The sequence below is a fragment of the Cyprinodon variegatus genome, unplaced genomic scaffold (genome assembly GCF_000732505.1).
Source record: "Cyprinodon variegatus isolate N-32 unplaced genomic scaffold, C_variegatus-1.0 Scaffold29, whole genome shotgun sequence".
NCBI lineage: Eukaryota > Metazoa > Chordata > Actinopteri > Cyprinodontiformes > Cyprinodontidae > Cyprinodon > Cyprinodon variegatus.
Genome location: NW_015150482.1, coordinates 122,431 through 133,972, shown reverse-complemented (window position 1 = coordinate 133,972; position 11,542 = coordinate 122,431). Strand labels below are relative to the sequence as shown.

General features: G+C 35.9%; 1 protein-coding gene across 7 annotated transcripts in view; it reads right to left on the bottom strand.

The window, feature by feature from the left end:
- Positions 1-11,542, bottom strand: part of LOC107099889 (NMDA receptor synaptonuclear signaling and neuronal migration factor-like) — a 60,989-nt gene that overhangs the window by 7,268 nt on the left and 42,179 nt on the right. For all 7 annotated transcript variants that reach the window (XM_015398204.1, XM_015398186.1, XM_015398221.1 and 4 more), the window contains 5 exons: positions 9,322-9,405; positions 9,148-9,181; positions 6,284-6,354; positions 6,118-6,197; positions 5,731-5,833 (listed from right to left, as the gene is read on the bottom strand). In XM_015398204.1, the coding sequence (XP_015253690.1) occupies positions 5,731-5,833; positions 6,118-6,197; positions 6,284-6,354; positions 9,148-9,181; positions 9,322-9,405 (372 nt within the window). The remainder of the gene's footprint in view (positions 1-5,730; positions 5,834-6,117; positions 6,198-6,283; positions 6,355-9,147; positions 9,182-9,321; positions 9,406-11,542) is intronic.

Below are 11,542 nucleotides of genomic sequence, written 5' to 3'. Positions count from 1 at the left end.
TTGCTATTTTTTGTGTTTAAATTAATTCTACTGAACAAAAAATTTAAAGAAGATCTTTTTCTGACTTGCATAGAAGCTCCCTCTGTTTTGGCGAATTCCTCTCTAGCCAAACCACTTTCTAATACTTTCTAAAATTGCTCAGGTTTGCAACTATCTTTATTTGACACTTTCTACTTTTAGATAGGATGGTGTCTGCAGATTACAGAATAAATCACTTAAGTGCTCCTCTATGGTTCACACTTAATTTTATTCATTGAGATCATCTACAGGCTAGATTTGGTTTTTGGTGACCATCTTTAAGAAACCCGTTTTGGGCATTTTATACTTGGAGTGATTTGGTTTCTATGTTGGGTAAAATCAAACTGTTAATATTTGTTTAAATTTTTTTCTTTTAATGAGGATCCATTTGCAGTGTTGGAGAAAAACTTTTGTTTTGGATAGATGTTCTTTGTTTGGAGTCTCAAAGAAACAGTAAAAGAAAATGCTCCATGTTAGATGAACAGCAGAGATTGTGGAAAGGCATAATTGAGTCAGCACAGCTTGTCTGCAGCACGAGGCAGCTGGAGGCTAAAAGTAAACCCAACTGAAGTCTGTTGTCTTGGGTAGCATCTTGTTTGTTTTAATCTTTTATTGTCTTTTGTCATCAGAAGATACAGTTTAGTGCTTAAAAGAGCAAAGCAAAGAAGGAATTATTTGACAGTTTAAAAACAGGGAAACATCAGCCATCTACATCCACAGTTGGTACTATTCACTAAAGCAGCTCAGCTTACCAAAAACTCTAAATAGAGCACAGCATTAGCAAATTACAATCAGGTAAAATTAGGAACATAATTAACATAAAAATTGTGCTTCAATAATGCAATTGTACATAAATATTTTTTTTTTTATTTATATAGCTAGTATTCATAACTATCAGGAAAAAAAAAATCACCTTACATTTTTTAACTTGTTTTACCTTTTGAAGGACCATACCTGTCAATTATTTTAGTAATCGACTGATAATTGATTATTCGATTAATGGTTCACCGATGTGATGGCGTGTTTAGTGAGTTACAAGTTATCTTCCATACCCCTTTGCATCTAATTTGGGGTTTCATCTGAGCAAATCCTTCTTCCACATGCTTAATTTGTCCTCACATGACTTGTGGTAAACTGGATGACATTAAAACTTCCATTCAACAGTCATTCAGGTTTTGAGACGTGCAGAAAAATATTTGTTCTGTCAACAGATTTAGCAACATGAGCTGAGGATCTCTGTAACTCCTCTAGAGTTACTGTGGGTCTCAAGGCAGGTTTTCTGATGATGCTCTCCTCTGCGTTTTAGTTTACATGGGCAGTTTTAAAGTTGTGCCACTCACTTATTTATGATTATTGATGGATTAGACAACAGCGTCAGAAATTCAAAACCCTACCTGTGGTCTGGCTGCTGCTTAATTGGTGTTCATGACACTTGTTTACTTTGTTCTCTGAACAGAACGGCTGTATTTTAACACACAGTTGAAATCTATTTATTAGGTGACTTCTGAAAGCTACAGGCTAAACAGGATTTTTTTAGAGGTGTCGGAGTAAAGGGGGATGAATAAATAGGTATGCCTCACTCCTATAGTATTTAATATTAAAGAAAATAGTAATTAAACATTTTTGCTCTACTGAAAGTTTTTTTTTTTTCTTGGTTGAGTCAAAAATCCATAGAAATTTGTGTTTGTAAAGTGGTAAAATGTGAATACTATTCAGGGCACTGTCTAATACTTATTACTGTTTCATATGTAATTAAAATGGGTATGAAATGATCCACATTGGCATCTCTTTCCCAAATGTCCCACACAACATAACACGGTGACAGATCAGACAGAAAATCAGAGCAACGCATCAAAACAACATGATTCAAGATGCTCATCGCATGAATATTGTTTATTATTATCATTATTATTATTATTGGACAGATACAGTCTACGTATAAACAGATGCAAACAACTTTGACATATTTGGAACCTCACTGTAACATTTGGAGGATTTTTCATCAAAATGTCTACATGAACCCACAATTCTTTTAAACTATAGGCCAATTTCTAAGCTTCCCTTTTTCTCAGAAATGGTTGAGAAAGTGGTTTATGATAAACTGATGGCCTTTTTGGAAGAGCATTAGATTTTAGAGGTTTACAGTCTGTTTTTTAAATGTTACATAGAATTGGTTCTTTTAAGGGTTTAAAAATTTTTTTTTTTTTTGCTACAGATTCTGGTGACTGTGTGATTGTTGTACTTTTGGACTTCACTGCTGCTTTTGATACAGTCGACCACAAAATGTTACTTTCTCGTCTGGCACAGTGGGTTGGCATCAGGGATACGCCAAAGGATTGGTTTAAATCATATTTAGAAAACCAACCTCTCCGTGTCTCTCTTAGCAGTTATACTGTAAGTCTTCCACGGCTACCCTATTGTGTGGGGTGCCACAGGGCTCAGTTTTTGGCCCACTTCTCTTTGACCTTTAACTACTCCCCCTTAGCTCCATAATGATTAAGCATGGTGTCCATTTCCATTGTTATGCTGATGACAGCCAAATTTATATTCCCCTAAGCAAAAAAAGAAGGTAACTCTATTACCTTGCTGTTAAATTGTCTTAAAGACCTAAAGACCTGGATGGCCCTTAACTTCTTGAAATTCAACGAGAGTAAGACCGAGGTCAAGGTTTTTAGCGGCACATCTTGAGGTTCCCTTCACTGAGCTTGGTTATCTAGCCCACTTTAGGAAGTCGGTTATCCCAAACCTTGGTGTCAAAATGGATACTGATCTTAAATTCGATAGCCAGATAAAGGCAGCAGTTTCTTTCAGTTAAGGCAGTTGGCCAAAATAAAGCCCATTCGCTCCAGAGATCTTTTAGAGACAGTAATCCATGCCTTTATCACTACCCGGCTGGATTACGGTAACGCTCTTTATTTGAGGGTTAGTGCCTCTAACATTGCTCAACTCAATAGAGTGCAAAGCACGGCAGCACGTCTCTTATCTGGCACACATAAATATAAGAACTTTACCCCAATTTTAGCCTCATTCCACTGGCTCCCTGTACATTTTAGGATTCATTTTAAAGTTCTTCTATTTGTTTTTAAGTCTCTCCATGGTCTTGCTCCATCTTATCTTTATGAGTTGCTGCACCTTTATGCACCCTCCCTTTCACTAAGGTCAGGCGATCAGCTGCTTCTTAAGATCCAAAAAATAAACGGAAGCTTAGGGACCGATCATGCTTCTCTGTGGCAGCTCCAAAAATATGGAACGACCTTCCATTGCAAATTTAATTGTCTACTTCTTGGTCTGATCTTAAATGGCTCTTAAAAACTCCTCTCTTTGCCTTGGCTTTCTAAACTTTGTGAGATGTTGATTTTAGTCTGTGATACATTATTTTAAATTTCATTTCAATTTTATTGTAGATTTTAATTTTGTCTTTTATGCTTGTATGGTTTATTTAAGCCTACGTAACGGTGTTATGATGTTTCACTGTACAGCACTTTGGTCCTTTGAGGAATTTTAAAGTGCTTTATTAATAACATTGGTTTGGATTTGTGTCCTTTTGGTTTCTGAATGATTTACTTCCCAAATGTGGATGAGAAACGATTCTCCACAGACAATATTTATTCATCTTCTACAAGCTGTCTTTACTTATGTCTTAAGCAGCACATTTTAAAGAGGATTTTATATCTTTATGAATCTGCTGTTGGCACAGCCTCTTAACAAAATCCTGGCTCCGAATGTGGCTGATATCAAAGCAACTCAGGGGATCGCTTGTAAACTGGTACAAATGATGAAATATGTGTCCAACAGGTGCAACAGTAAGTGAACTACGAATCATGAGGCTAAATGCTGAATCATTTCAGAACCAGCAATATGTTTGATACCTACCGGTACTCATTTTCTGGACGTCCTAAAAAGTCAAATTCCAATTCTCTGGAGGAAATGTAAACATAAAATCAAAATCCCTTTGAGGCACGATGTTTGGCTTTTAATAAAACCACGCATATGACATTTAAGGCAAAACCTTTAACAAAAAAACCAAACAAGTCCCTGAAATAATAATGTTTCCTTATATTTCTTTTTGTTTGTTTTTATTCTGGCTTCACACAGACCTATAACAAAAGCCTGCAGCTGTGTTTTCCTGTTTAGATGCAGAAATCTCTGATGTTCAGTCTGTTCTGCAGACCGTCCATCAACCCCAGAGAGAAGCACTTTATATAACAAAGCATTGTTTGGCAGACATGACGGGAACGGACAGATGGGTCAGACAAACACCGCTGGCGATGGTCTGTGACTGCTTATTGGCTTGCCAGCTTGTGTGTGCATGTGTTTTGTAATTCTCTATTTGTGGCAAGTTTGTTTATTGCTGTGAGCCTTACTATTACTACTACTAAAGTATTATTCCGTATGAAAATTGTCTGTGCTCATCAAAAACTATTTATAAGTAAGATTGGATGATATTTTCAGTTTAATTTATTTGTTACTACCAGCTGTTCAATGTAGCTGAAATGTTTATGTTTTTGCTTTCTTATTTCTGCATCAATGTGAATGATGTGAAGCCAACTTAAGGAAGCAGTTCACCTTTTCCGGTAGAGAACCATGCTAACTGACTCCCAAATCAGCTGCTTTGCAATTTCCTGTCATCAGAATCTGGCGGAAGACGTACAAATCCTGAGGCCTCACAACCTTAGAATAGTATGGTCATAAGATATAGATTATGACCAGAAGAATGATTTATGATCACCCTCCCAATAGGGTAGCTGGGCTCACATATATGGGAGCCTGTTTCTGCCACATGAAAATTAAAAAATAGAAATAAATTAATAGAAACGAATAATTATAAAATTCAAAGTGATATCTATATCACAATATGCTTTCATGTGGTGGAAACAGGCTTCCATACATAGAAGATAAAGATATTCTGTTTTGACAGTTGGGATGCTCCTTTTGGAGGTTTTTTGGAGGAATCACTGCTACTTTCTGGAGGAAATAAATATAGTTTATGCTGTGGGATTCCCCTATACAAAGATGGGCAACTCAAGTCCTGGAGGGCCAGTGTTCTTCAACTTTAAAATTTGTCCTTGGTCAAACACATCTGAATCACAAGGTTGAATTAAATTCTCAGTATACAGATGCTCCAGAGTCCTGGTAATCAGCTAATTCAGTAGTTCTCAGCCCTGGTCCTCAATTACCTCTATCCTGCAGGTTTTAGGTGTTTCCTTGCTGACACACACCTGACTTATAAATTAAACCATCGTTTAGAGGCTTCTTCATCACTGGCTTCTGGGGAGGTCATGCAATCACTTTAAGTGGGTGTGCTGCAGCATAAGACATCTAAAACTTGAGCACCAGGTTTGAGAACTATTGGAATTATATGATTTGGGTGTGTTTAAGCAGGAACATATCAAGTCTCTTGAAAACTAGAGTTGTCCATCACTGCTCTAGAATGGAGGGATGAGTTTCCCTCCTGAAACTGTTCGCATCCAACAGTTGCCTGACTGGGTTGTGGGCTAAGTCCAAAAATATTAGTAGCCTACACGTGAATGCTGCAAATTTATCTTAAATATTTTTCATTATAATCTATGTATAGAAATGCATTTTTAACTGTATTATTCTGGTATAAACTGTTAGAACATAATTTCAGTCGATCAAAAACCTGTTTAAAGATTTTTTTTTTATTAAGTGACTATCTTTTTCAAGTGTGGACTATGTCCTGTGCTTGAATACCTTTTCTCCGTTAGGGTTTCCCAGAACATAGCTTCCCATTATGTGGATCACATTTGGCTCGGGGTTGATTTTGCTCATGAAGCGACTCAATCTCCTCCAAAACCTTAAAAAAAACACAAAGAATAAAAAGGACATCAGTGTTTCCTCCCCAAATCGGAGAGTTATTAGCTGTTTTAAAATGCTGATAATTCACATAACTGATGAATGTAAAGAGAGGGTCACATGAGCAAAGGGAGAATCTTTGATGAAACTTGAATATTATAGGTTATAAGCTGAGAAATTAAGTAATAATAAGATTTTTAATACTGTACATTAATTTTAAAAGCTTAGTGTTCTATGTGCCATCATAACTAAGAAAAGTGCTCTAGTGTGAAAAAAGCAGCTTACTGGCTCATGTCTTCTTCTTTTTCCACCTTAGCAAAGGTTGCCACTTTGTTCTTCAACAGATAAAGATGACCAGGGCCTCCCTGTTTAACCACAACAAATACAAAAAGTTAAATCAGATGAAAGGGTTTATGGCAGGAATACAACACAAAATCTTTCATTTCCTTACTTGACAGAAGATAAGCATCCTCCAGAATTTGCTTCCTCTCCTGTACGCTGTGAGCTTCTTGTCTATTTCCTCTGTGAGCCATAAATAAAGCAGAATGAATTTTAGTGACCATGAACACATGAACAGACCATGGTCACAGGCAGAAACACGTATATATATATATATATATATATATATATATATATATATATATATATTAGTTTAAAAAGGATTTAAAGTGATCTTTAAACTGCTCTGTGTGAACTTTATTTCAGTAGAGTAGATGAAACACTACAGGGAGCTCTCAGTTTAGATACTCCTATCATCAAGAATCATTTACGAAAGCTCGTTTTAAATAACAGCAGGCACCTGAATTGGAAGGCTTAAATGTTATTTAAACACACATTATGAGCCAAATCGAAGCTATTATTTGTAGATTTAATTGCAGTCAGGTTTATCCCCGAGCTGTTTCCTTGACTTTTAGCTCTCACTCTACAACAGTCAAGAGTTCAGACTTTACTCCTGCGGCAAACTTCTGCACAGCTGAGACTAAAGACTAAAGGTGGTTTGGCCTATTTTCAGATGGGGACTGATAGATTTATTTTACTTGCTTGCAATGCAATTATTTAAATCAGTTAAAGGATGGAAACAGTATCAGACTTGTTTTTGCTTTAAATTTCTGTCAACCATCATTATAAGATAATGCTCTGAATTTGTCTCAGCCAGTGGTCCCCAACAGTGGTTCTCAGGATACTGTCCTGGATGCTATACGTAACTCTCTGTTCCAGAACAAATGACTCAAGTGTTTGTCTTACCCCCTTTGAAAGCAAGTGATACAGAAGCCTGTTAATCACAGATCTATCTAAGCAGCAGCAGGGAAACACACAGAATATACTGGACAGTAGGATAGATTGAACAGGACTGATCTAAGCCATTTAAAATTGTTTTGTTTTTTTTAGGAGTATATGGACTAAAATCCATCTCTAGGTGATAAATCTTTTAAAACTGTATAGCCTGTTAATTTTTCTTTTCTTTTTAAATGCTCAATTTGGGTAACTGGAGTACAAAAATATGTACATACTTATCATTCAATCAAAGTTTATTTGTATAGCACTTTACAACAACACCATGAAGACCAAGGTGCTTTACAAAAAGATAAAAACATTGCAAAAACAAAAATTGTATGTATTAAAAGCCAGTTTGAAAAGCTGAGTCTTTAATCTGGTCTTAAAAAGGGGCAGATCTGAGAACACACTGACCGAGGGGCAGGCTGTTACACAGTTTAGGTGTGGTAACCAGAAAGAAACAATCGCCCCACTGTTTATACTGAGACCCCTGGCATGTCTAGAACCATTTGATGGGCAGACCAATTTAATTGTTCTACATACTTGATAGTGAGACCTAGCCTGGCACCTTCTGCTCATGTCGACCATCAGTTTGATGAGGACATCCAATAACTCAACCAGCATTTGTCCCAAGGCAGCCATCATGGTCATGCTGATTACACTGGCAGGAGCAGCACTACCAAACTGATGGCACAATCATTTAAATGGGTTGACAGGAAGGCCACTCCATCCTATCTGCTCCCTAAGTATGGGGGTCTCTCTTATTTTCCAGTGAGAGATGTTGCTCCACACTTTTATAGTGCCATTTCCAAGGTGTTAATAATTCACATCAAGGAAAATTAAACAGGCTTGCTCTGAAATACTGCATCAGCATAGAAATAATGAACTAACCAGTATATTCCTTTATTTTGGTGCAAAGTTAGTATAAGGTTTGTATTAGTGCAAGGCTGTATTATTTTTTTTTTCCTGACTGATACCATTGGCACTAACTAAAGCATTCTAAAAATCTAGAACATACTGTAGAGCCAGCAGAACCTTATTCCAGCTAAATTGGGCTCTATATAACAAATGGTAGATCTGTACTAGAGATTGATCCATTCAGGCTTTTATTTAAGGTTAATGCAGATTAATTTGAGTTTTGTCTGATAGTTCCCCAATTTCTGTTGCTGTTCTTTAGCATAATTTCTTGAAGCCGATTATTGCTATTTGCACTTCTGTTTACATGATAGAAATGACACAATGATAACAAATTTTACACAAATCTCAATTTTGTCTTATTCAATTATTTTAATGACAAATCAAGCAAATCATTGATAATTTCTATCAAAGAGGAAGCTGCAAAGCATGCATTTATGAGATCTCAAGGCATGACTGCTGAATGCATGAATAAATTGGCCAAAGCACGGATTCCCAAAACTATCCATCGGTCAAAGTTTCAGTCTACCTCCAGCCTGTACCCAAGAACACTTACCAAAATATATCTAAAGGTAGTTGAAAAGTATTTGCTAAAAGGTTCACCATTTCTAGAATGAGATTTTTCTAAATTGTTTGGTTACATTTTGGTTACATTTGCAAATTTGTCTCATTTACGATTATTTATCAAAATGCAAATTTTACATAAAAAAACTGGCATTTAACAGGGGTGTTTAAACTTCTTATATTCACTGTTTAAGAAAATGTTTTGAATTCTTAGTATTCTTAGTATGAAACCGGTATACTTTTTTTCATTTCTATAAATTGAATAATTTTAATTTAAAAAATTTCAGATTTCATTTGATTTTCAATTAATTATTTTCTTCATAAAATAAATCATACTATACTTTTACAGTTTTAATGTATTTTTACTGTGAAAAAGGCTCTCTAAGCTGCAGGTAGTTTAAGATCAACCAGATTATTTTACAGTTATTTAAAATCGTCAGTCTCCACATGTCAGCCTTGTGTTGGTTATACAAAAATTATCTGAATTTTAGAATAAATTCACCAATGTGTTTGGTGTTTTTCCAAACAAGCAAGTAAAAAGGATTCAACAAAATAACTCACCCAAAATGTCATCAAAGGTTGCATGTTCATGGTCCTGAGAAGAAGCAAATTTCAGCACTGAATACCAAGCAAAAAACTTGAACTGATGGAAAAAACTTTTAATCATCATGACTGAATGTGGTGACTGTTTTCTTCAGTGCACACAACATATCAGTGCTTTAGTGTTGGACTTACATAGAGAATAGGGATGATGGACGGATCATCTCTGCGGATTATGGTGGGAATGTACTCCGCTTTGGGAACCTTGGAGGATATCAGCTAAAGTCGGAAGAAAGGATGGAAAGTATAGATTTGTGAAGGTATTTAAATGAAATCCACAGATTTATTCTAGTTGGCAATGTAGCAGACAAGAGGAATGTATATGAGCTCATAAAGTAGCAAAAACAAAATAATGAACTGAATATGTGCAAACGCTTAAACTTAGCTCATAAACACCTTAAGTATTTCAGAGGCAAATTAATTTGTCCTTCTTTGTCAGCCTACATGATATATACCTGTTTAATACTCCAGGCTTCTCTCTGTGTCTAAAGTTATTGACAGCAGATTACTGTTGTTTTTTATTGCTAGTTTAATTTTAATTTTTCAGTTGAAAATGATATGAGAAGTCTGGCCAAATCTTTTTTTTTTTTTTTTGTACTCATAAAAAAGACATCTATGGCTTCATTTCAAAGCATGAATTTTTAAAAACTATTTTAGATGAAATCTCCCTGCCGTTCCACTAAGGTTATGCATCTATAACAACATTTAAAGGAAGCTGAAAAATCCTCAGGCTTTTCTATTTCAGAGGAATATAGTTTAGAATTTGCTAGAGATGGTTAATCCAGGTCAAGAAAGTAAAAATCATATCTAAATTTTCTCCATCCTCTTCACTTAACCACATGATTTGCCCCCAGTTTTGTTGTAAAGCTTGAAATGCAAATGTGTGGAAGTAATTGCTCTATTGAGTTTTTACTTTCTGGACCTGGATTATCCACCTCTGAATTAGATGATATTCTATTGTTAGCATTATGATAAATATTATTCATTACTTATTTTTATATCATTTTTATGAATAGTTTTTGCCTTAATCCAGTAATTCTGAGCCAAAAAGTGGCTAATCTGAATAAATAGATTTCTTTAAATCTACCTTAAAGGAATAGTACACCCAAAACATGATTAGCCTTCATTTTCTACTCACCCCCATGCTGAACAACACTCTGGAGTACTTTTTTGATATCTCAAATGCATCTGGAGATCTGGGAGGCTTCTTGCTGTCTGCTGACATTCAAATAATGGAGGTCTATGGCGCCCGAGACAGAAAGGTCCATAAAAGTCCACAAAAACGTGTCAATATTCCTCCATACTGCTCGTCCAATGTAATCCAAGTGTCCTGAGTGGGTAGCATCCAGAATTTACTCGAAACGAAGTCATTTAGAATGTTTTTAGAGCATAAACAGTAGTGTATAGGATTTCCTAATAGCGCCCCCATGCGCGCTCACGATTCTACGGAAGCCGGCAGACCAAACCGGAAGAAAGTGCGCATTCAGCGTCTGCTCTGCCGATAATGCAAGCGTAGAAGAAGAAATGTGCTGTTTACCTGTGCAAAGAAAGAAACAACGAAAGAAAAATGTCTGAGGACTTCAGTGTTGAGGAAGAGCATGAGTTCTTTGCCGAGCTGAATGCGCTGGTTTGGTCTGCCGGCTTCCGTAGAATCGTGAGCGCGCATGGGGGCGCTATTAGGAAATCCTATACACTACTGTTTAGGCTCTAAAACGTTCTAAATGACTTCGTTTCGAGTAAATTCTGGATGCTACCCACTCAGGACACTTGGATTACATTGGACGAGCAGCATGGAGGAATATTGACACGTTTTTGTGGACTTTTGTGGACCTTTCTGTCTCGGGCGCCATAGACCTCCATTATTTGAATGTCAGCAGACAGCAAGAAGCCTCCCAGATCTCCAGATGCATTTGAGATATCAAAAAAGTACTCCAGAGTGTTGTTCAGCATGGGGGTGAGTAGAAAATGAAGGCTAATCATGTTTTGGGTGTACTATTCCTTTAACATTCATTTTCTGTAAACCTTAAACTACATTTTGCAAAACAAATTAAACAATAAACAAAACAGGCATGTTGAATAGGAAAGCTACTAATAAACTGCTGATGATTACTTATGAAAATAATTTTAATTTTATTTAATATATATATTTATATAATACATAATAATATTTCAAAATTGAGATTTCATTTTTGAGTTAGGTGGGTGTATTCCCTGTTAGTGGAGATGTATCAACATTTGTTTATTTTTACGTTATGTAATAATCAACTGAATCCTTTTGATGTTTTAAAGCATGTACAGACCTGATATTTCAACGTATTTAAAAAAAACAAACCAGAGTTAAAGTGGTACTTTGACT